Source organism: Rosa chinensis, chromosome 5 (genome assembly GCF_002994745.2).
Source record: "Rosa chinensis cultivar Old Blush chromosome 5, RchiOBHm-V2, whole genome shotgun sequence".
NCBI lineage: Eukaryota > Viridiplantae > Streptophyta > Magnoliopsida > Rosales > Rosaceae > Rosa > Rosa chinensis.
Genome location: NC_037092.1, coordinates 61,755,900 through 61,782,232, shown reverse-complemented (window position 1 = coordinate 61,782,232; position 26,333 = coordinate 61,755,900). Strand labels below are relative to the sequence as shown.

The following is a 26,333-nucleotide window of genomic DNA, read 5'->3' as shown; positions in this document are numbered from 1 at the left end:
TGAGAAGTTTTAAGGCTAACCAAATGAGCATTATACCACTCGGGTGAATGATATGAACCATCCACCTGCGACAATCCTTATCAGTAAAAGTATAGAAATATAAAGCATCAAGAAAACAATAATGTTTATCGGATTATCATAGCAAGTTCAATAATAGAAACATCATGACCTCATCATTGTAATCTATATCCATAGTAATGATGCTAATATACCATAACTTTTAAGATTGTACCATAGCTGTAAGATAAGATTGAAATTAACAGTGATACAATAGCGAAATGGCAATTTTCTTGTATTTGCATTATCTTCAATTTTTTTTCTATTTATTATTTTTTTTGGCACAATGACCCATTAAAACAGGCATACAATGGGAAATGGAACTAAACACCAATCCATGGCCTAGGAATGCATAGTGAAAAGTATAAAAACTTCCATGGACTAGGAATGCGTAGTGAAAAGTATAAAAACTTACTCCCCGAGAAAATGGAACTTCTCAGCTTCACGCATGCTACACTTCTCTGAGGTATCACCAATATAGATACCATTAATTGACCACATTTGTGCCTGCAGGTAAGCACACTCAAATTCAGCAAGGCATTATTATAATGCTGTCATTGCCATATGCACAATCACATTATTGATTGCAAGTAGATATCACCAAATCAAGATATATTAACTTCTTTTGCTGTCCGACAAATGAAAGCAATAACGACATCATAAAGAATTTGACAAATGTAAGAGCAGGAATGAAGTTTCAAGAGTAGAGTTTACCTCCTGTATACAGTCTCCACAAAACTGTCCATGAAGCCTGTTGCATCGGCTGCATTCAGTATGATATTTTACAGTTTTCTATCTGTAACACAGCATTTCAATTTTTGTAAATGTATGAAAGTAAACCAAGAAAAAGAAAAACAAGAACATAGTTCCCAGAGTTCTCTGTCTTTGACATAGCATTTCAATCCTTGTAAATATTTCAATCCTCGTAAATATAAGAAAATAGACCAAGAAAAACAAAACCAAGAACACTAGCTAGTTGTATGAGAAATGTCCTAAAATGGCAAAAGCTTTTCACTAATTCATCCTAAAATGTCCAATGTACTTGGTTGGAGCAACTCACAAACACCATTGCATATGCACATCTCTATTACAAATCTAGGCAGCTCTCACAACATTGCTATTTACAAATAATCACTTTTCTAAATGTAAACATAGATCTATTTGTAAAAAAGACATCATGAACTAGAATTCCTTTAATTGATCAGCTCCTAAAGAACTAAAATTACCAGATTTAATCAGGTAAAATAAATGTCTGGTCATGGGGAGAGAATCTGATAACCTAGTTTTTCACTCATTTCTAAGTAATCAAAATTGCAAAAGCATTAAGATATGTCAACCAAACAAATTGAAAACCCAGAAAACAAAAAGTTAGGGAAGAGTCATAACTAGCTGCTATCTTTCAAAGTTGGGATCCTCTCTTGAGGGAATAATACCATATCTAGCTCGAGTAGGAAAATTTATTAAGTAAGGAAAATATATTACAACTAAGCATTAACTAAAAACAGATACTTTACTTCACCAAAAGAACATAATTCAACCCAGAAAAAGTTCACACTTGACAGCAGCAAAAATGGTATCAGAAGCTCCTAACAAGGCATTATTATAATGCTTCTGGATGAAAAGACCTCCTAGCAAAATTTACAAGTCTACAACTCATTTATTAATACTCAGAACCTAGGACCTAAACCTTTACCTGCCCTCACCACCAACTACCCACAACTCACCATCAGACCCATTAAACTATCTACCAAAGCCTTGATCAACCAAAAGTACCTAAGCAACCAAAATTAATAGAATCTAGCTCGATGTTATCAAATTCAATTTCCTCTATTGAATTATAATAACCTGTATGAAATTGCTCATCTAGAAATGTAATTATCAGGTGCAAAGTTAAAAGACTCCAACCACAGACAAAATCATAGCCAAAGAATGTCAAATATGAGTACACTGCAAACTCACCCTGCAACAAGCTGAAAGTAAAGAGTTTATCTTTGATACTGTTGGGTCCATGGATTGCATGTCAACTATATATCTAATATGCAGATGACTCACTGCTGCTCTTGATTTCTCCAATGCTTCCGAGTTAGCACTACATTTCTTTAGCTTGCTCAGCGAGGCAACCTTCTTTTGGTACTCAAATTTCATGAGCTCACCTGCCTACCCAATAATAGTCAATCCCAAATAAGATCGAGTACACAGCTAGCTAATATATAGTAAAATAAATAACACGCTAAGCTGAAGTGTCAAACTGGTATATCTAGTTCTGTAATATGAGGTTGCTGTGTATGACATTGATACTAGTATGACAAGAGACCGCAATCAACAAGAGCAAACAATTGCGGAGACAATTTGACAAGTTAGAGTCATTTAGTTATATGAAAGTGCAAATGAATTCCTCTAACCAATTTGACTACCGTACCTTGCTTCCAAGTTCTGCAACCAACCGATAGAAGGTAAGATAACTAAAAGAAAGTATACACCAAGAGATCTTTCCTTACCTTATGTATATGAATTCTTTGTAATTCTTCTCCACAAATGTTCTGTAACCATATCACAAATCTGCATTCTAAATCTCATTCAAGCAGATATACCCGAATCTCCACCCATCTATAATTCAATTTTCGATCAATTACCAAAAACCCTTCAAATTGAAGACCCAAAATTCATAGGACCCAAACAGAAAACAAAGAAATTAGTCACAGTGACTCACCATTAACGCCATTAACTCAGAAGGAAGCCTGTTGTAAGTATTCAAATAAAATGATAGCTAACTATTCAAAGAAAATGTGATAACTCACCACACAGATTGACACAAATAGAAGCATGTACCTTTGGGTGAAGCTTCACAGCACTAGAGAGACATGGACGCATTGTCCAATTACCAGCCTCATCAACCAAGCAAACACACTGCATTACACCAATTACCAACTAACTTTTAGCACCTAGCAATAATATTCTACAATCTCAGTAACCCAATGTTATAAACAAAAACCGAAAGCAAAGCGAACCTGAGCTGTGGATCCCTTCTTCATCCTCAACCTCTTCAATTATGACCTATATGTCACAAAAAGCTCAAGTTTGAACCTTTTTTCACAAAGTTTGAATTTTCTTCACAAAGTTTGAATCTTTTGGCAAAACCCACTAAGAGTGAGTAGCAACTAAGCAAGCCATGAAATCCAAATTGACACACAAACAGTGAAGGGAAGGTTTCCGACGAAGAGATCCAGGTCGGTTAAGAAACAGAGCAGTACCTCAACGAAGAGATCCAGAGGCTTCATGGACGGAGTTCTTAGGAAGCGTCCCAGCTTACGTTTGAGAGGATTTGACGGCGGCGGCCTTGGCGGCAACGGACTCTTCAACTTAGCCGTCGGCGAAGGCTTTGAATCCAAGGCCGTATCGTTAGATCTGAAGGCGGAGGCGCTTTTCTCCTTGGAGGCTGCATAGACTTCATCTTTGTCAATTTTAGAGAGAGACTGAGAGGGTTTTAGAGAGAGAAAGTGTGTGTAGGTGTGAGAGAGAGAGAGAGAGAGAGCTTGCCAGCGGAGGCATGGCACCGGAGAGATAGTAACGGGAGTGAGCGGAGGAGAGGGAGGTAGTGGTGACCGTGAAAAGAGAGCGGGAGAGGAAGGAGGAGAGGGCTAGGGTTTCGGGGAAGAGCTAGAGAGATGGTCGGTCGCCAGTTTTGTTAGAGATAGTGAGTGAGGATGAAAATGGGCTGCTAGAGAGAGTGAGAAAACTGACTAAGTGTGTGTGGGGAACGAAAATTTTGGTCCCCGCGTGTCGAAATTTTAAACTTAGTCTTTTCCACGTTTTTTTAGCTTTTAGAATTAAATTGTAGACATCGGTCAACAGTAAAAATCGATGTCAGTAATATGCATAGAAATCGGTATTTGAGGAATCGATGTTAATGACATTTTTTTACATCGTGTGAATTCCTCACCGATGTAATTGTCATGATGTCTAAGGCCAAAATTCTAGTAGTGCATGTTTTGTTGACGCAGTAAAACCCTATCGAGGGAAAACATCTCTGTGACCTTTACCTTTTAAAAGACCAAAACCAAAACCAAAACCAAATCACTAATAAAAATATATTACAAGTTTACAACACAAGGATTACTGACAGCGGCAATCCGTTATAGACTAACTCACTAGACTTTTTTTACTCACTTCTTGCTAACTGTTTATGCATGTGAAACTTTTAGAAATCTTAGCAAAGACACAAGCTATGAATGCAGCAAGTTCTTCTTGGAGATTTCACATTTGAAGCTTGCAGTACCCAAATGACCTCATGGGATGCAAGAGATGAATATGAAGGCAAGGTTTGTATTTTTCAAACTATTTTCTACATGGAACAGGACACTTTGAAAAATCAGAGAGAAACTCTTGAAGAAACAAAGGGACTGAAAATCTAGATATTTTGAATGAGGAAGAAGGAACAAACTTTCCAAATACATGAGGAAGAAAGTCAGTTCTCTTAAAAACCCCTTAATCTTAGTTGGAGTAGGTAAATCCATACCCCTTAATTTCAGTTTGCAAAAGCCAATTTTGGAAGCCTAAATCCACACTCCTTAATCACAGCTGACACAAGCAAGAAAGATCATTTTGAATATCACAACATCCTTAATCCTAGCTGACTTTGATTAAATATGCAGATCTCCAATTTGACAGACTATCTAATGTCGATTGTACAGAACAAAAGCAATTGAAAAGACCACATCCTTGCAGCAATTGAAGGACCAACAAACTTTTGTGAAAAGCTATGCAATGCATGAGCTTTCCTGATTATCATGAGATCAAAAGGGCTTCTTCAGACTTGGTCTTTGGCAAAGCAGCAAGGAAACACATAGAAGAAGTTTGTAGCAGATTAAACTTAGACCTAAAGGAGTAGAATTTTGTTAAAAGAAGGAATGCCAACAATATTTATACTAACATTAAGACGTTATTTTCCCTCAACTTTTGTATCGATAGTTTTCTTCAGATTTAGAGTTTTCTTGATCATGTACCGGTCTAGGCTTGATCTCGCTCTTTTTTACTTTCTTTTTCTTCTTTAATATATGAGGATATCCAAGCTTTTCATAAAAATAAAAAAATAAAAAGTATATATCGATCTGGATCTAGTCATTTGGGATTGAACTCTTTTATTCAGAGTCAGAGTTCTCTTGATCATGTAATACACAAATATAATTATGAAGTCAAAACAAACTTTTTAACTGATAATGTGGCCTATGATTTCTTACATAATGTGCAGAAAAGTGATAACAAACGATATAATGTGTAATGAAAACAGAAATAATAGACTTCGATATATTCTTTCTCATTGGATACCTGATGCCAGAAATTACCATTATTTTTGCAAGTCTATCTGTCTCACAAAAAGTCGACTGTTTGTAACTCTCTTGAACAATTTAATTAAGTTCTTGTATATACAAGTACGTACAACAAAAATGGTAATTATTTTCAACAATAGTGAAACTTTTATTATGTAGTACATACTTAACAGAAACTCAACATCCCTCACAAGAGAACCACTGCCCTTACCAAACCGCAGAGAACTACGGCGCCAACACCGCAACCCTGCCTGCGGTGTGCGATTTTGATCGCTGCATCCCTTGATTCAACCTCTGTTTATACAAATACCCGGTTATTGAATAAGGTTATAGTTAAATAAAAATCTGTTTTTGAAAGAAAAAAAATATTAATGAAGAAGCTTACTTGAGTTACTTGGGTTCTTTTTTTTCTTTGGACGTGGAGTTACTTGAGAAGTTGAGCAGTTACTTGAAGAGGAAGTTTGGTAGCTGCCATAACTTGATGTCCTCACACTTAGGTTTGAATAGGTTCGTCGACTAACAACTGCAGAACATCGATAGAAAGAGAATTATATTTATAATTAAGGACCCTATAAGTTGCAACAAGTTGAGGGTTCAAGGCCTAGCTACCCTGTGAATTTGGTGGGTCTTGAATCGTTGAATACGTCTGCTGAGAACTTCTTGATTCGCTACAGCTTCGAGCAGAGCTTGTTCTTCCATGGTCTGCAAAAGAAATATAGGTCAATGTTGAATTTTGATTTTGTTGAAATTTTCCTATGACGAGACTTTTAATCTTAGGTACAGTATCAATGTTACTTTTACGATGTTTCTGCATTTTTACATAATTTTTTCTCCATATATATATAGGCGATTCATGGCTTATGAAAGTGATAACTAACAACAAGTGGTCATCACGAGGATAAAGTTATAAGGTCCGATCAATGGTGTAGCATCAGTTTTTCTTCGAGTAATCGAGTCCTCAAACTAATAATTGCAAACTAGCATTCTGTTAGATATATAGTTATAGATACTTTAGAACTTCTACCTAAATTATAAGAGCGCGCAAGAAGTTTGACATGCATGTTGATTTGCACTAGAGTTCTGCTCTTATGCCTTGTAGCATGAAAGATAATGTATGTATATCATGCATGTGGAAAAAATAAATAAATAAAAAAACAAAACAAAAAAAAAAAAAATTTGAATGAAAAAATGTGAATAAATTGAAATTAAACCAACTTACGTTCGAAGTTCTAACGGCTACAATTATAGAGCTGATCGAATTACCTCAAAGCCTTTGATCGAAAAATTTGCATATCTTGCAAACGAAATGCTACAAAAGCAGACCTATTTATATGTGCGTACAACAAAATGTTCAAGGCTTACCTTGTGACTTGGTGGGAACTCGTATCCTTGATCCTCTGCTGGAGCTTGTTGTAGTTCTTTGGTCTGCAAAGTTCAACCAAAACAGGAAGGGGAAAAAAAGAAGAAAGATTTCTAATCATGAATTCCGTTGACTTTTTTTTCTGGCTTTGTTTTCTTATTTTATGGATTGGAATTTAATAGTGTGTTCTACCATTTTTTTTTAGTATAGGCATTGTAAGTTACAGTTAAGTTACTTAGTTTTAAGTAAGTTTAAGTCATTTGCAGATAAGTTTAAACATGTTAAACTGAGCTTCTAAAAGTTCATACGTTGGTATATTTAGTCTCTCTGTAATGAAAGATCAAGCACATAATGAAAAAGACGGTATATAGTTATATACTTTTAAATTAATGTAAATAATAGAAATGATCAAGTTTGAACTCATTTCAAGTGTCCAGTTGAAGGAAAAAATATAACCAGTTTAACTTGTATATATTCAAATGCCTACAAATATAGAACTGATCAATTACCTCTTAAGCCTCGGAAAAATCTGCCAACCTCACTAGAAGTGCCTGTAACTTGTATCTCCATCGGCCTTTTCTTCAGATCCCGGACACCGACTCCACCATCGTTCTCCTTCTGCTGGACTGTGCTCTTCCTCGGCATCAACCCTAAACCCCCAAACTCAGAATCAGTGGCACGGAGGACCGCCTTAATCTGCTTTGTCTTGACATGATCCCCACCACTCCTACGGTTCTTCTGCTTCTTCTGCTCACCCGTGTGCTTCCTCTGCATTAACCCCAAAAGTTAACCACAAAACCCATTAATAATCACACATTAGATAGTTTTCTTGTTACTTGATATATATGAAGACTTTATGTCTAGTGTTTGGAAGAATTTGCTTAATTTGCTTAACTGCGTGCTTATATATATAATCAATAATCAATAACTCAAGAACAGAGAATCTTTACTTATTAGATAATATATACTGCATTAGGTACCCATGGATTGTTAATTGATAAGCACACAGTATTTTATTTTCTTAGTATCTTATTCGTCACTTTGAATTTGATATTTAGCTCTCAATGCAAAACAGGAGAGTTAAACCTAAACTTATACTATTAATTCTGTAAACTAGTATAATCGATTATAAAATCTAAACTAGGACAAAGTTGATGGACATCAGTTGAAGACTGATGTCTATTTTTGTAAGCAACCGATGTCTCGTTAAGTGATGTCTAATATGGTGCTTTTAGACATCGGTTTAAAGCTGATGTCAATAGGATACTTAGACACCAGAATTCTGAGAGAAATTGATGTCCCATATATAACAAAGATCATTACTACTTGAAACTTTGATGTCTAAACTTCAATTTTTGATGTCTAACACTGCTTTAACATCAACATATTTTTTAGACCTGATGTAAAAGGTAAAACGACATCAGTTTTATACCTTTCTTTGATGTCTAAAATGAATTCGACATCATTGTTTTCTTAGTTTGTGTTTTTTGACATCACTCTTTTAGAATAATCTGATGCGGAATAGAGTTTGAACTTCAGTTTCTACTCTAGAATCATCGTCTTTTTTACTTATAATACAATCATTCACAACAAATCATTGCTTGCATTATAACATAGGAGACCAAAAATGAATTTAAAGTACCTGAAGATTAAAAACCAATATCGATATTTGATTATTACCAAAGTTAAAGAGTACATTGGAGGAGGGGGAGACAAAGCCTTACCTCCTAGTAGGAACAAAAATAATAACATAACCAGTTACTGAAGTTACAAGAACATATACTATTTTGCAATTGTTTGGAAGATACAAGACCATATTACTATGGATAGCATGAAATAAACATTTTGACGAAACCAAAATTGAAAACTTGGGTGTCCAAATCATATTGCATATCACTCACAAACTTGCATATCTTCTCAGCAATTTAAACTTCATCATCTGAAATCCAACCAATTGCCAGTGATATCAACCCTTAACATAATCTGCAAGCTGTAAAGCAACATAGCCACTCATTGAAATATATACATATATGTGTTTTGAGTAATGTATGTAATGTGACCATATGAATGGTCTAATCGTTGTCCGCCATCTACTTGATTGCAAAATCATATTCATGTAATCAAGTCTATATATAGTTCTTTTTTTAGATTAAAAAAATTATATAAAATAGAAAACCTGAAGAAATTGCCACAGGAGATAGTCTAGGTCTCCAGGACATTGATCTGCAAGACTCATTTGACAAATCAATGGTGATAATAAAAAAAATAAAAATAAAAAAGTAACATTACTCCCCTCAAAATTTAAGAGATACTTGGTCTGAAATAATTTACAAAAGCTTGCAGCTTCAACATATATATATTTTTCTATTTGTAAAGACCAAAGCAGAAGTGATAAATTGAGTTAAGTAGACAGACATTTAACAAACATCAAGTAAGTTGTAAGCTTGAAACAGAAAGAGTGATCGATGTCATTCTTTGTTTACTAGAGTTCCCTTATAAAATCTTAGAGCTTATTTAGTAGATGTAATAGGCAATAACAACCGGACAAAATTAGCACCTTAATTATGCTAACATTCCCTTGAACTTTTGTTTCCATTAGATAAATTACAGTATGTACAGTATTCTGTAGCCTTTGTCTTTACTTTGGAAATATTTGATCAATGGCTGCCATGCTTCCTGAATGAAGGAATGAGTATCATAAATCTAAGTACCGAAGAACTCAAAACATTTCAAAATCCCATCACCCGTCCACCCCACCACCAATAAAAAAATAAAAAAACAATTACAAGTAACACTATAGCATCCTGTTTTAGAGGCTAGGCAATGAAAAACTCACTCACCTTTAAAGGAATACTAGTCGCTGAGCCCCGCAGCAATGCGGGAGAGAGGGATACAGGGTCAAAAACGACATTTCAACCCCCTAAATGCCAGCCTGCAATTTTGAGAAAAAATCAAGGGCAAAAACGACTTTTCTACCAGCCTGATATTCTCCTTGAACAGTAGGGACAGAAGAGTCTTTTCCTCCCCCTCTTGTGAACAATGTAACAGTAAACCCACGCTTAATATATAGTATAATTGGATGTTTTTTTCACCTCTGCAGGCGATATTCAGGTGTAAATCCAAGTAGCAAAGGTCAGGCTTGGTGTCAGAAACGGATACCTGTAAAATGTCAACCCAAAAGATAAGAGTTTTTTGACTTTGTCAAGGGGAACCTAAAGGCTTCCTAGGCCTAAGATAAACCCCTTCGGCGCATGTGAAATGCTCCAACTGTGCATTGCAGTATAGTGCTTGGCCACTTTGACAGCCAAAAGATAAGAGTTAGACAATTCCCAAATTCATGAAAACCGAATCCTTAAATCAACATTGTCTTATCCAACCAACCTCTGGTGTATTTGAATCTTTATAAACGTTAAATAGCTAGCCCACCAGGCGAACCTAACATTCCATCAACCATATATCACAAATATGGAGAGAGCATCCAGACACCATTCATTTCCCTACAATTGATCGTAGAAACCATAATTCAACCTTAATATTTCAAATACCAATGCAAATTCAAAGGAAAACAAATAAATCTAAAATATGTGATTAAGAAAGACAAATCTAAGAAATATTGCAGTAATAAAAAGAAGTATAAGTTTTAAGATAGTAAAAAGCATATGATTTGAAGAAATTGAGAGAGAGAGAGGTGTTGAGGGAGGTTATGGCGAGAGGTGTTTAGTAGGACGGAAGGTTCTGGTGAATGTGGGGATTCTTTTTTTCCCTTAGATAAAGGGATTAAGATTTCCAAAAATTTTAAATGATACAGCGTGTTCCGCTTTTCTTTGAGGTTCCCGCAATTAGTTTTTTTTTTTTTTTTGTTTAATATCGGTCAGTATAAGACCTGATGTATATAATTTTATTAGAAATCAAAAGTACAAGAATCCGATGTTAAAAAACTTATGACATTGGTTTTTCATTAACTTGATATCTATAAAGTGATGTCTATCAACATATTTGTACTAGCGACCAAATAACAATTTGTCAAAAATATACGTACCAATGGTACCATTGCTCATTAATTACTACGTAATATATACATTGAGTTTTCTTACCAGTGTATGCATGATTCTCGATCAGTTCCCTACCGTACTATGATGCAGTATACTAGCAATTAGGTACCAAAATTATCATGGCAGAATATTGTAGTTCACTAATCAAAATCACTTTGAATGTTTCTTCAAAAGATTGTTAGATTGAAAAACCGCCTTGATTAGAATATTTCCCGAAGTCATTGAAATAGAGTCTTGATCTTATGGGGATAGTGACTTTAATACATTTTCATGGAAATTGCTTAGAAGAAGAAAAAATCAACTCTATCAGTGGTTGATTGTGGACATCTTAATTCTTAAGTAGCTGAAAAAAGCCCAGCTGTCCTTGCATCTAATGGGGCCATTGATTATACATGAGAAATCCTGGAAGTTTCTCGATCAGTTGTGCCAAGTCTAAATGAGACGGTTCATTCTGCAGTACTCAAAACTTGGTGTTGACCGTGATTGAGTAATATTCTATATTTTCCCACTCAGTATTTGCCCTATTACCTTTCAATCATTTTTCTCTCTCCTCCCACTTCACATTCATATATGAAAAAGCCTTTGATCAATTCTCCCCATTACATTACATTTCCCCTGCACTCTAGCTCTCATATTTACGAAATGTTCCCCTGGTCAGCATATTTACGAAAATGTTCCCCTGGTCAGCTGCTGACCAGGGATTGTGTGGTCATTCACTGTCCAATTGAAATCAGACGGTTGACAGCTAAGTGATGAGATCTGTGGTGAGAGCTGTCAACCGTCCAATTGAAATCGGACGGTGAGTGACCACACAATCCCTGGTCAGCTGCTGACCAGGGGAACGGGACTGCTCATATTTATTCCTCTTCTCTCATTAATTCACTCATCTTCTCTCTCTCTCTCTCTCTCTCAGACTCTTTCATCAATTCTTCAAGCCAGGTTCCTTCAGCAAAACTTCAAGGAAGCATCACCAAACAGCAATGCCACCGTGGGTGATAGCTTTGTAAAGAAAATCAAGAAAAGGGAGAAAAATAGGAACTGGAATTAGAAATTGATGGATCGAACTACATGAGGCTAAGTACAACTATTTATACTAGAGCTAGGATTTACAGATTAATGACACGTGTGATATCTAATGTGTGATATTAATACTGCTGACACAGAGATATAGATGTTGAGATGAGTAAAGCCAGGATATAGAAGCGTGCAGCAACTTGTGTCAACCAGGAGGAATGAGAGGAAGTAATCACCACAAATTCGTAGACTCACAAACTTGTCTACAATTCATTAGATTTTTGTCGGGAATGGAAGGAAGGAGCCAAGTTCCTGGTGTTGGCAAAGGTTCGATTTTCTTAAGGAGAGTATGCTGCAAACTGCCCTAAGCTTCCTTGGTATCTACTTTGTTCATAGACCTATTGTACACATATATTTTGTCCACTCTTATGTCCTCCTTCTTGCTGTCATCCCCATTAACACCCTTAACAACTTCTTGACAACTCTTAGTGAAACTTTCAGCAGCAACCCCAACATCCATATCAGTTTCACAAGCAAAATTATCTTGAACTATCTTTTTGACATCAGTTTTCAAATTCTCATTTCCTTGAAGTTCAATAGTGACATAAGAGTTATTGCCATCTTGAGCCTGGGCAAGTGTGGAAATTTTGTTTGTAGAAGACACAGAGGCTGCAAAGGCTGCATTTTTGAGTGCAAACAATGGTGCAGAGCAAGGCATGGCCTGTGAGGAAAATTTCTCCTTACGAGAAAAGCCATTATTTTGCTGTTGATTTTGCTGAGAACTATTGTTGAATGTACCAGGTTGCAAATTTTGTTGAGAGAAGTTTCCATGTTGTTGAGCTCCATTGTGATTAAGATTGAAATATTGAACATATGAAGTGCTAGAACCATTTTGAGGTGCATAACCATAAGAGGGAGCAGATGATGAAAAGTAATTTTCATTTCCAACATTATTATGCAGCATATATCCAGAATCAGGCACTGACTGCGAAACACCAACATTGGTATTGAATGGGAGCAGGTCTTGACAATTTGGAGGAGCATTAGGCATACTAAGAGCTGAACTTGATATCATGCTATTATGTGGTATCCCAAAATGTGTAGTAGAGCTAGGTGGTGGAGCATTATAATGATGAACATTGAGGCACGAGATGACGTATTGTAATGGTTATAAGCAGGTATACCTGGAACCAGATTAGTATTGGTAACAATAGGCAAGAAACCAACATTTGATGTAGCAGTTTGTAGAGAATGTGTCATTGAAGAATATCCAGTATAATGGGATGCAAAGATTGCTTGAGATGATGGCCCTGTACTTCGTATCCCATATTGCATACTTTGAGATAAATTGGCAAGAATATTTTGTGCAATCATAGCTGTAAGAGAAGATGATGGTAGTGCTTTGTGGTCGGGCATGGAAGCAGGAGCAAATGATCTTGATTCTTGAACAATATCGGACTCAACATCCAATAACATTGTGCGAAGCTCGCTTAGAGATATTGGCGTTGTTCGAGCTCTGATGACAATCTTAATGGCCGTAAAGTCAACATGCAATCCATTTAGGATCAGAAACACTATATATTCATCAGGAATGAAAATTCCAGAAGCAGAGAGTTGATCCCGAACAGTTTTAAAACGTTCCATATACTTGTCAATACTATCTTTACCTTTCCGAATTTTCTGCATTGAGGCCTGGAGCTCGAAAGTTTTGAACTTTGAAAGTTTAGCATACCTCTCATAAAGTGAAGACCAGACTTCTTTTGAGGTTTTGCTCCCAACAATAAAAGAAAGAGCATCAGATGACAAAGTACTAGCGAGTAGAGTCATTACAGCAGAATCATGCTTCCTCCATTCTTTATACTCTTCTGTAACCTTAGGGGTAATACCAGTCTCTTTTGTGATTTTGTATTGTGGAGGATAAGGAATAGATCCATCAATATACCCCATAAGATCACACCCTAGCAACATAGACTCTAGCACAAATCTCCAAGTCACATAGTTAGTATCATCTAACTGCACGGTGATGAGATTACAGAAGTTGGAAAGGAGACAATTATCCAATCGAATGGGATTCATGATTATGAGAGCAGAGTTAAAAAGAAACACAGAACTAAATACTAGTACTAGATACTTTCCTCACAAGAGAACCAAACAAATAAATCTGGAAATAGCCAATTTCCAAACCTTCAACTTCTGCACAAGAAAACCAGTAAAACTGAATTGCTTCAATTATCCCCAAAATCTGAGAGTTCAGAAAAGTTCTTCTAAATTGTCACACTATTAATCAAACTCCCCAAATTTCTGAAAATCAGAGTACACATGAGCAAGGTAGAGGCTAAAAGCGAACCAAAAAATTGTATGCTAGAGATGAACAACTTCGAGGAAAAAAACAAATCGAACATAGGAAATGATTTGAGAGCTGGCACAATATCTGAGTATATATGATGTCAATTATCTCTTGACAAAGAAGTAAACTACAAATCTGAGTCTTGAATTTCTTCAATCAAAGAAGCTAGGGTTTCAACAAAACTTGTACTTCTATGAGCTTGTGAGTAGCTACAATAGTGAAATCGAACATTGATTATGGCAAATCTGAGCTTCAAAGATGTACAGCAATACTGATTCTCAACAAATTTTAGTGAATCTTGAACAAATCTGAGTTTCTGAACTTGATAATGAAGAGAACTAGCTTCCAAAATTGAATTCGAGTGCTAATTATAGTAGATCTGAGCTTCGATGATGCAAATCGGAAGAGAAATTTCAACAAACTAAAAGAAAAAGGCTACTGGATCAGATTGAAGATGAAGAACATATCTGTTGCTGCTGAAAATCGAGGATGAACAGGATCGAGTGTATAGAAACTTGAATTTGTGCTTGAATCTTTGAGAAATTGATGAACAATTGCGGTCACTGATCGACCTGAGCTCTTGATAACATGATAGATTTGTAAAGAAAATCAAGAAAAGGGAGCAAAATAGAAACTGGAATTAGAAATTGATGGATCAAACTACATGAGGGAGCTGAGCTAAGTACAACTATTTATACTAGAGCTAGGATTTACAGATTGATGACAACACATGTGATATCTAATGTGTGATATTAATACTGCTAACATGGGGTAACCTTGGGCTGCAAATGCACCATTGCTAGCTGTTGCCTTGCCAAGTTTTCTCTTCATCTAATTGCATCAATTCTATGCTCTTGGTGATGATTTGAGGTGTTGTGACTTGTGAGTAAACCTCATAATTTGGGGTGTATGTTTTAATCTCTAGCACTATTAATGCTAGTCGTGACCTTTCCAAGTTTTTCCTCCATCTCTCATCTCTTCATCTCCTTCCATTTTGATGATGTATTCTATGATGGTGTGAGTAAGCCCAAATTGCGGGCTAGGGTTACGATCCCTAGCACTATTGCTCTGGGCGACCTTTCCAATTTCTCCCTCCATCTTCCCTCTCTTCATCTAGTTCCATTTCTACGCTTTTGATCGATGCATTCTTAATTTGATGTGTTGTGAATAACTCCATTTGCTGCCTAGAGTTTTAATCCCTAACAAGTTTCTTATGTAAGTGGTAAATCATGAATCATAAAATGCAATTCACTTTGTTGACCTTGAGTATGTTTCACAATTTCAGGACGTGGTTGTGATGTCTGGCTACTTTACTACGAACCCAAATTATATGGTAACAAATGGTGATGACCTCGTTCTCTTAGTTGAGACTTTCACTTGCTTGTATCCATCTTTTCCAAAGCTTTATGCCTCTAAATATGTTTGTGTTCCTTTAAAGCTTTATGCTTCTTATGAGTTAATTTCACATCGGCCTGTGTCTAACTCGAAATTTAATCCGGATGGAACCTTTATAATGTCACATATATTGTTGGTGTTTGTGTGGTTACACAGAATACGTTTCATCAGTGGCTGTGCTGGCTCTTGTTGCTTCAAGGATGTTGTAAGTTCTCTCATTATTTGCTGCGGCAGCAGTGGTACGTGCAGGGAGACGAATGCAGATGGTTCATGCAGTCAACAGCTGGGTAGGTACGTCATGACACTTTTTCATTGCGTATGATCAGCGATGATTCTAGGTTTCGTATTCATCGTCAAGTTGAGGATGCTATTGTGTCTGAGGCCAATATATGTGGCCGGGTCTTCAATTGTAAACTAGCTCGTTATGCTCAAGTTTTATATATAGGTATTGTAATTTCTTACTTCAATGATCGAGGATCCTAGCTAATACAATCTAATACAAAATCATACCTACTCACTCACAACAGGTATAGAATATAGATAAAAGAGTTTTACATTTAATTGGACCAAGAAAGCACCGCACTTCAGTCCTAGCTACTCGCACATTTTCTGGAAAGTAGCATCTTTTTTTGTTTTTATTTTTATTTTTCCAAGTTTCTGGCTCTTAAACATGTTTTGAAGAGCTATATATAAGTTCTTATGTATGTATAGCTCCCTTATTTGACTCTCTTGAAGAGCTAAAAGCAGCAACTTAACACCCCGGATAAGCATAGCACTAGCTTTAACAACGGAGAGAAGATTATGCAACAGCCACCACAACACTGCTTTTGGTGTGCTTTTCTGATCTTTGCATCCCTTGATTCGATTTCTAGTTCTCTCAATTGCACCCCTTTAACAGAATCACAAACCAAGTAAATAATAATCGTAAGAAACTGATCATGTTGAAAAATTTAGTATTTTTTTTCGTAAGTTAATACCAAAAAATTTTGTAGGAGGTGGGCTTATAGAAACAATATCTATTCCTAAACTCTCCTTGAGCAACACGTACAGCAAGCGAAAAAGAACACCATCTCTTTTCTTCTAAAAATCTCAAACCAAAGCAGAAAAAGGAGAATAGCTGAATAGGTTTATACCGGAAACTCATATATCACTACACAATCCAGTGAATAGAACCAATAAGGCAAGAACCTCTTCTTCTTCTCCTTCAGTCCTTCTTTCTTCCCTACAACCCATAGCTGATCAGCTATTAGCATGAGTTTCAGTACATCATAATGAGTGGCATAACATACAGTACCTCTCATTCCGACTATAAATACAAGCTCATCATTTATAAATTCGCCAAATCAGTTTTTTGAATTTCTCACTTCAGTTAAGTTCCAGAAATGAACTTTAAAATCAACGTCTCAATTTGAATATTTTGGTGTAACATTAATTATGTGTTGGATGTCGGGCTAGGCTTTCACTGCGGATCCTACAAAGTTGCTACACTATATAGGTGAATATGGGTTTATCGAAGCAACAATCCAGTGACTTTTCAAGAATGGCAACTCCAGATTAGCAAATGGTATCAAAGTTAGATTTAAATGAACAAACTTTAAAAGTAAAAATACCTGAGTTACTGGAATAGTCAGGTTCACAGATTGAACGATCGTTTCCTCTAATTGATCTTGTTGTTCCATAATGACCCCCTGCATATGCTCAATAGTCAAAAAAGAAGTCGGTTATACTTGAACGATAGATGTTCTGAGTTTGTGTCACACCCTATCCCGGAAATATGAATTTTATCAAAATTTAGAATGTCTGGAAGTAAAGTCTCAACAGTCCTAAATCAGGTTTAAGGTAAGGAAAGTCTTGGGGAATCTCAAGTATGATTTTATATACTTATTGGTAATGATTCGAATGATATCTGCTGCTATGAATGTTTATCATATGTGAAATATATGATTGGTTCATGATTACATTGTTTTTATCTGATCATAGTTTGAAGGAAGAATGAAAAAAGTTGTGTAGTTGAGTCTTACACTTGTAAGGGACCAGCAATGTCAGCTTATTAAATATACACTTGGGGAGGGAAGCCCCTTCAATTATTATTGATAAAATGATCTTATGTATGGCAAGATGACATTGGTGACCGAGATTAGTACAAGAGTACTAACAACCTAAGCCTAAGGAGTCGTTTTAAGTTTTACACAATCATTAAATTATATTTGTGAGGATTGCTCTACTGATCGAGCTTTAAGCTCACCCTTTTTATGAAATTGTGCAGATGATACTCTTGAAGTTTAGTACCTAAATTCTGGAAATATGGATCTAGGAGAAGAAGAAATAAACTATTAACTTTAACATACATTTGTATAATAAAGCTTATTTCATAAGCTTGCTTTCTTTTATTTTGTTAGAACAAACTTATGAAATAAAGTGTTCCACAACCAAGTCACCTCTGATTCCTATTTTCTATATAGTTTTTAGGATTAAATTCAATTTAATCCCTTGAACTTTAGGGCTAAAATCAGTTTGGTCCCTCTTTCTGAAAATCGATCTCGATGGTTCCTATACTCTCAAATGACATCACCTGAGTCCAAAATTTGAGTTTGGCTCCAAAAGTGACGTAAGCTGCTGAGTTGGAGCCGACATAGGGTCCCACAAAAAGGGTAAAATAGACATTTCTAATTTTTTTATCTTTTTTTTTTGTCTATATTTTCTCTCTTTTCTTCCTTCTCTGTCTGTCTGTCTCTCTCTCTCTCTCTCTATATCCCGACCGAGCTCAAAGGCGGCCAATTCGTTCTCCGCGACTCTCCTATTGTCCTCTACCCCGTTCTTCCTCTCCTCACCCTTACTGCGACCACTGCTTCAAAACCCTAAACTCCCAAACCGCCCCCATTTCACTCTGCCAATCCTACTCTCTCCATGCCTTCTGCAGCCCTAATTGCCCCTCCGCCGCCCAATCCTCCCCCCACGCTCAATGGGTTTGTCAATCCATAGTGAAAATACGAAATTACAAGTCCAATTTCTTCGATCCCTTGGTTTCAATCCAATTCGTTGAAGGAGACATGGCCTTCGATCAAGCCCAAACCGTGGCCTTACCCGAGTCATGAAGGCCTTGATCCGATCTGACATCATGAAGGCCTCGATCTGACTCGACATCTTCACCTTGCCAGTTATCGGAATCGACGGCAGAAGTTACGAGGGTTGTCGTGTGTGAAGGCAGACAACGGTGCACGGCAATGAAGAAGCTTGGGCTTTGATCGGATTTGTGTCCTAGTTCGAGTGGTTGTGGCGATATGAGATGGTAGCCGGATTTTGCATTGCCTGGTAATGAAACTGAACCCCATTTGGCTTCAATTCTGCTTCTTTTTTTTGGCAAAATGTTTTGTTTTTTCGAGACTGAGATTATGTAAACTGGGTGTTTTCGCCGATAAGGTTGGATGATGAGGAGTGATTCTACTTCAGTAGACCAGATTACAAGTCCGCCAAAAAACAGGGCCAGGCCAACTGGGCCACCGAGAGAGGGATTTGAAAGATTACTGTGAAAGAGTGTGATATCAGAACTCGGGGGTCCAAGGCCGTGATAGGGAGGAAGAGGAATTTGACTTTCGATATTGGGAAAGTTCGGAGTGGGCAGAAGACTAATTTGGGGATTCATGAGTATTACATACCTAAAACTCTGCTTCCTTATGCTGTTAGGCAGGTGATCACTCTATGACATTTGCTTTTCTTTGTAATATGATATCAATGTTGTGTTTAGATGTGGAAATTGAGTGATACAGTTACGGGAATTGATAAGACTTCTTTGAGGATGGTTGGTTTTTGATGGGTTCGGAGGAAGAAGAAGAAGAAGGAAAGGGAATTGGAGGTTTGGAAGAAGACGAAGGCATCTTTTTCTTTCTTTTTTAAAATCATTTTATTGTGAAAATGTCTGTTTTGCCCTTCTTGGGGGTTGAAAAAACTGAAAAGTGGGGCCCTATGTCTGCTCCAAGTCAGTAGCTGACGTCACTTTTGGATTCAAACTCAAATTTTGGACTTGGGTGATGTCATTTGAGAGTATAGGGACCATCGAGATCGATTTTCAGAAAGAGGGACCAAATTGATTTTAGCCCTAAAGTTCAAGGGACTAAACTGAATTTAATCCTAGTTTTTATTTGTCAAAATGTTTTTTATTTTTGACAACTAAGAGCTATTCACATCCTTACTTGGATTTTTTTAAAAAAAAAAAATTCAGATTTCCGGGATAGAGTGTGACAGTATATTACTTAATTAAAAAAACAATGAAAAGAAGAATAGTTGTTCCTTGCTTCAGATCGGATCATTTGATGTTTCGAGTTTTTTAACGGTTAGACATGATAAAAAAATTCATAAGAATTGAAAAGTATGAAGCATCACATGCTTTGAAACATGATAAAAAAAATAATAAATAAATTTCTAAGATGAATTTTGAAAATATAACTAGTGACGCAGTTGATACTAAAAATTGTGATAGCAAAGGTCTTTCAATAGAATTTCCTCAGAGCATTTCATTGTTCAATCTGGTAAATCTAAATTAATCCTAATAAGAAGTGTATATTTTGTTTTGTTTTGAAAACATCCGATTAAGAAGAGTTATTTGGCTTTTTGAAATATATTATAGACTGACATATTGCAGTGCAGATGTTGGTTTTCAATGGAAAGAAATATATACTGAAGTGGTAACGACAGCAAAATATAGGTATGTTATACTGACTCTTCAGTAACACTTCAAGTATCATTTTGCAATAACAACTCTAGATCTAGCAACCTGGTGAACCTTGAAACAATTCGCGGAGCTGACCAGGAGAGCCCCGGATTTGGATCAACATATCCATCTGGTTTCTATCGATACTCCCGACCCTCCACTCCTGCTCGCCTCTATTCGATCTCTGCTGTGTTAATCCAAGAAAAAGAGATAGGATAAGCCATTAATTGTCACACACCATTAGCACAGTTAGATAAAATCCGAGAACAAAAGACAACTAAAACATAGAGATCGGTCAGTCGCTGGGTATGTGGATGAACTTACATAAGCCATTATCGGTTTTGGCTGGCTCATTAGTTTCTTTGCGAGCTGAGACCGATTCACTTTTGATTTCTTAGTCCGACAATACTGCTAACCATATATACACGCAATGCATTTTGGGAAAGCTACGCCCGAAAAATGAATTGGTAATTAACTGGCAATTTAACTGAAATATTATATGAAGTTCAGGGACCAACGCTGTGTGTAAGCATCTCAACTGCCACAATAATAGATATCTCTGGGTGTTAGGTATTTGATGATGGATGAGGGAGATTGAGCATTATTCTAACAGCCTCAACTTGTGGTTTCTAGGAAGGAAAATGGTAATTAAGAATCAATAAATTGATTGTCGTGTAATGTCTTATGATTACCAAGAAGTTTCCCATATATCAGGATATGGCAATTGCATGTATTCTGTCGTTATGTGTCATGACAATCTTTTTATTTTATTTTTAACTCCATTCTTTCCCACTCTTAATGGAGCTCGAACATATTACCTCTCAAATGGGATTGTGTAGGAAACCATGAATGACAATCTTTTAACTGATTAATATTACATTCACATCCCACTTTAATTAGTTAGAGTTAATTATCACTAAAAATTTCAGTTATTCAAATCTTTTTTGTGTGTATTATTCAAAAAAAAAAAAAAATCTTTTGTGTGTGTGTTTTTATTTTATTCAAATCTTGTGTGTTTGTATGTGAACATATTAGTATTTTTTCCATAAAAAATTGTCATCCAAGAACCTAATAGGAACTTTACATGACTAAATCAATCATCTTCAAATACCTTTCAAGAAATGAAACGAATATCTGTACTATTAAAACTAACCAATAATTGGGGGCATGCTCCAGTAAAATTCCATAAAAATATCAGGGTTTTTATCATGAGTAGGGTTTGTACTTTCATCAACCGGACTCAATGGTATTTGAACTTAAAAAGTGATCAAATAAGTACCTCAACTTGCAAAATGATATCAATTCGATGCTTTTGTTAACTTTTCATCTAATTTCCGTTAAATTAACCACGTGACACGCATAGGCAGGGGCAAAATGACTTTTTGCTCATAACCGTCTGTGTCATCTTCTTCCTTCTCGCAGCTCAACTTATCTATTCTCCAAAATGGGATATTAATCATTGGTTTGATACTTGGATTGATTGCGAGAACAACCAACAAAGGCTCATTGTCTATCTGATCTATTTGGGCTTTAATTACCAATAAACCGATCTTGAACATGGATATTAATCTCTGTGATTATCTTATGGATGTTATGAATGTGAGTTTTTTGTTTTGAGTGAGGGTCGTACCGAGCTTCACCTTATTAAGCAATTCCTAAGGAGTTGAACAAGTTCGTGAAGCATCATGACTTCGTGAAAACAACATGAGGAGTTGAGAATAATTCTCAGGTGAATGCGATTATTGTCTTCACTCTTCATCTTATAGCTTGCAGAATTCTTACCATTTTGAATGGTTGCTGTGGTGGTGGTGTTCCTGGGTTTTGGCCTTTTGGGTGTTGTTCGATCTCTTCTTTAATTGTTGCTTAATATGGTTTTAATTTTTAATATCAGGTTCTTCTTTTGGAGAATTGGATCAATTAATGGCTTTTAGTTGTTTGGAAATAGAGACTACAGTGAGTGGTAGTCTAATTGTGAGAAGAAAGCAAAGAGTCGGTAGCTTTTGGTATGAGCAATGAAGAATATAACGGGTGGGGAGACCAACCAAAACAATCTGGCTCTAATTAAGAACAAAACCAGAAGGTTAGGTCGGAGAAGCGAGCAAAGTTGAAAGCTTTCTTGAAAACGATGAAAATTCAAATGGAACTGACAAATGGAGAACATAACCCAGATATTAATTTCACCAAAAACCACATTAACCCAGCCTTTTCTCAATCAAATTCAACAGCTGCTTCAATTGTGATAGAATTTATAAATCTAAGGCCATTTGAGTCATTTTCATGTAAACAGAATGTGAAGTATCTGTTTTGTTTTTTTTTTTTAACAGATATTGGATGGAAAGTTACCAGAAATATCTAATTGGTTTCATTTTGCGAGTTGATGTACCTATTTGATCACTTTTTAAGTTCAGGTACCATTGAGTCCGGTTAATGAAAGTATAGACCCTACGTACCCATGATAAAAGATAAAAACTCAAAATATCAGGATCATTAATTATGACATTCTATTGAAATATCACTGATGCTCAATGCTATATCTCTACGAGTATCGGCCAAGATTTCATTGGCCGATATGCTAAAATCAGGTACAAACAGATCTTAGTGGCAGTGCAGGCTCTAGCTTGTTGCTTCAAGAATATAAGTTCTCATTTGCTGCAGAAGTGGTGACGCGTGAGTGAGATGAATGCGGATGTTATGCAGTCAACAGCTGGGTACGTATGTTCGTTAATAAGATATTGACAACTGATAATTCTAGGTTTCGTATTTATCCTCAAGTCGAGAGTACGTCCTACTGTGTTCGAGGCCAATATGGTTGGGTCTTCGTAAAATAGCTCATTATGCTTAATAGATTTTTAAGTGTTGTAATTTCTTAGTTCAATGGCCCTAGATTTTAGCCAATTAAATTATTAATCCACAAATACTAACATCATGGAGGTGAGATTACAGGTTTAAATCTCACTGACATTATAAAGAAGTGAGGTGAGGATTAAAAATAATAATTAACTCACTCATGATACGTGGAAGATGAAGAAGATTTACATTTATATAGAGCATAAGAGAGTACCACACTTCAGTCTATACAAATACATTTTCAATTTTCTAGCTCTTACAATGTCGAAACTCGAAAGTTTTTTTTTTTTTTTTTTTTTGAGGAGAAAAAAAATTACAAAGAAAAGCCCTTCGGGCAACCAAAGCTAAACTTGTCCCAATAAAGGGCAAAGAGAGCTGAAACAGGGAGACAATTCAACCAAACTCGAAAGTCGATCCTTACTCTTTTGAAGAGTATAAAGTTCTTATGTATGTATAGATTCTTTATTTGACTCTCACGATCAAGTCAAAAGCAACAATTTAACACCAAGGATAAGCAATCCAGTAGCTTTACCAACGGAGAGAAGATTATGCAACAGCCACCACAAGATTGCGTTTGGTGTGCTTTTCTGATCTTTGGATCCTTTGATTCGCTTTCTAGTTCTCTCAATTGCACTCCTTTAACAGAATCAAAAACCAAGTAAATAATATTCATTAGAGACTGATCATGTCGAAAAAATTAGTATGTTTCTTTGAGAGACTAACTATTAATTTGAAAGTTAATGCGAAAATTAGTTGGAGGGGTTTTTGAAAACATCGATTCCTAAACTTTCCTTGAGCAACAGTGCAAGCGAAAAAGAAAAGCATCCCCTCTCTCTGTGTGTGTGTTTTTTTTTTTTGGTGGAGAACAAACCAAAAGCAGAAAAAGGAGAATAGGTTACTTTTGTTATTAGAAATTCAGTCATTCAGTGTAGCACAAAAAATGGTTATTCTTCGCCCCTAAAACCAATAGTTGATTAGCTGTACTGGTCCGATGAGTTTACTTGCGAAAGTGGAACATTATCTGTGTGACTGTGTCGGAGGTCTAGCTATATTGAAAATGATAAATTCTAGAGTAAAAATACCCGAGCTTCTAGAATAGTCAGGTTCACAGAACGAACAATTGTTTCCTCCGATTGATCTTGTTGTTCCATAATAACCCCCTGCATATGCTCAACCGCCGAAAAAGAAATCAATTATTTTTGAACTGTAGATTAAACAAAACAAAAAAAATTTCACATTGAACCATATGATTGACGTTCAGAGTTCTTTAACTGTTTGACAAAATAAAAGAAAACAAAATCTTAACAATTAAATGTCTAAAGCATCATATGCTCTAAAACAAGATATAAATTTAGTAACATGGAGTTTAAAAATATAGTTAGCAGTGACTTGCATGATACTAACATTTGTGATATCTCTTGAAACGGAAAATTTCCCAGAAAAATGTTTTTGCCAATGTTCAATTTAATTATTGTTCGAAATAAATTTAGATTTATTTAAATAAAAAGGTTTCTTAACTTTAGTAAATCTATATTTAACTTTTGATTTAACGGTCCAATGTTCAAGTTAACTTTCAAAGACCTGTCCACATTTTTAGAGTGAAAAATAGGCGCAATTTGACGAAAACGCCCTACAGAATAGAGTGACATGTATTTATCGTGCAGATGATCGTTTTCAACTGAAAAATATCACTTCAAGCATCATTTGGCAGTGATAATTAACCCTAGATATAAGTACCTGGTGAACCTTGAAACAATTCCTGAAGCTGGGAAGGAGATCCCCGGATATGGATCAACACATCCATCTGGTTTTTATCGACACTCCCGACCCTCCACTCCTGCTCGCCTCGGTTCGATCTCTGCTGTGTTAATCCAAGAAAAACAGATAATCCATTAATCGTCACTCATCATTAGCACATATAGACAGAAATTAAGAGTAAAACATAGGGATCGGTCCATCGACCCGTCATCGGTGAGTGGGTTGGTGGACTTACATAAGCCATTATCGGTATTGGCTGGCTCATTAGTTTCCTTACGATCAGAGACCGATTCACTTATGATTTCTTATTCCGACAATACTGCGTTCTATATATATGCAATGCAGCTTGGGAAAGCTATGCTTCAGAACTGAATTGGTAATTCACTGGAAATTTAACTGAAATATATTATATGAAGTGCAGGGGATCAATACAGTATGTAAGCATTTCTGTTGCTAGCTTGCCATCCACGCATCTCAGATAGGGATACTTTGAACTGCCACAATAATAGATATCTCCGGGTGTTAGGTATTTGTTGTTGGATGAGGGAGATTGAGCATTATTCTAACAGCCTCAACTTGTATTTTGTAGGAAAATGGTAATTAAGAATCAATATTGATTGTCTTATATGAAGAAGATTGAGCATTATTCTAACAGCCAAGAAATTTCCTATATACTGGGATCGAGGTTGTATATGGCGATTGTATTATGTCGTTGTGTGTAGGTCATGAATGACAAGCTTGTTACTAACTAATATTACATGCAAGTCCCACTTTAGTTACAAATTATCACTAAAAATTTCTGTTTTTCAAATCTTTGTATGTTTGTATGTCAACTTAACTTGATTTGACTAAATCAATCATCTATGTCCTTGGTTAAGGACATCCTTACCTAAGCTTAGGTACGGATTTCCAGTTTTTGGCCATTTTTGGAACACATATTCACATCTTAACTGTTCAGTTTTTAGCTCTTAATGTATAGATCATCTCTGCAAAATTTCAACCAAATTGATGATCGTTAAGGCATTCATGCAATTTACAACAATGAAAACGAACGGTTCCGGTTCGACAAATTTGGTTCGTTCATATAAATTGCAGATTTGGATGCCTTAATGATCATCAATTTGGCTGAAAAATTTCATAAGTGATCTATACATTAGGACCTAAAAATTGAACGGTTAATATGTGAATATGTGATCGAAAAGTGACCAAAAACTGGAAATCCGTTCCATAAACTTAGGTAAGGATGTCCTTACCTGAGAAAAATCTATTATAATATTATACTTGCCTTTAGTATCTTTGTAGAAATGAAAACAAATCAATAATTGGGGAAGGATCAGGGAGGGAGGAATTTTTTTTTTCCTGTCCCCCACCCATTTCAGCCGACCTTTTTGCCATATATTTTGGGGTTGCTAAGATGAAAAGCTAAATAAAACTACAAACTATAACATAAACGTTCCAATTTTGTAAG

At 36.0% G+C, this 26,333-nt stretch overlaps 3 protein-coding genes across 7 annotated transcripts; all 3 read right to left on the bottom strand.

Moving 5' to 3' along the window:
- Positions 1–5,432: 5,432 nt before the first annotated feature.
- Positions 5,433–7,518, bottom strand: LOC112201338. The gene is made up of 5 exons (XM_024342222.2): positions 7,254–7,518; positions 6,747–6,809; positions 5,994–6,086; positions 5,770–5,907; positions 5,433–5,678 (listed from the first exon to the last, which is right to left on the bottom strand). The coding sequence occupies exons 1-5, from the start codon at positions 7,516–7,518 to the stop codon at positions 5,572–5,574; spliced, it is 666 nt and encodes a 221-aa protein (XP_024197990.1). The 3' UTR covers positions 5,433–5,571.
- Positions 7,519–16,082: 8,564 nt separating this feature from the next.
- Positions 16,083–20,845, bottom strand: LOC112166686. Of its 4 annotated transcripts, none has more exons than XR_002923379.2 (5): positions 20,585–20,845; positions 20,324–20,447; positions 17,163–17,240; positions 16,686–16,787; positions 16,083–16,441 (listed from the first exon to the last, which is right to left on the bottom strand). XR_002923379.2 is itself a non-coding variant. In XM_024303568.2 (5 exons), the coding sequence occupies exons 1-5, from the start codon at positions 20,612–20,614 to the stop codon at positions 16,430–16,432; spliced, it is 333 nt and encodes a 110-aa protein (XP_024159336.1). In that variant the 5' UTR covers positions 20,615–20,845; the 3' UTR covers positions 16,083–16,429. The 4 variants fall into 4 exon arrangements, 3 of the variants coding, with proteins under 3 accessions (XP_024159336.1, XP_024159333.1, XP_024159335.1); XM_024303568.2 differs by having other exon boundaries at positions 16,686–16,774; XM_024303565.2 differs by lacking the exon at positions 16,686–16,787.
- A 2,580-nt stretch (positions 20,846–23,425) lies between these two features.
- Positions 23,426–25,242, bottom strand: LOC112167831. Of its 2 annotated transcripts, none has more exons than XM_024304918.2 (4): positions 25,101–25,242; positions 24,845–24,965; positions 24,190–24,267; positions 23,426–23,743 (listed from the first exon to the last, which is right to left on the bottom strand). In XM_024304918.2, the coding sequence occupies exons 1-4, from the start codon at positions 25,128–25,130 to the stop codon at positions 23,592–23,594; spliced, it is 381 nt and encodes a 126-aa protein (XP_024160686.1). In that variant the 5' UTR covers positions 25,131–25,242; the 3' UTR covers positions 23,426–23,591. The 2 variants fall into 2 exon arrangements, with proteins under 2 accessions (XP_024160686.1, XP_024160685.1); XM_024304917.2 differs by having other exon boundaries at positions 24,845–24,968; positions 25,101–25,139.
- Positions 25,243–26,333: the final 1,091 nt, after the last annotated feature.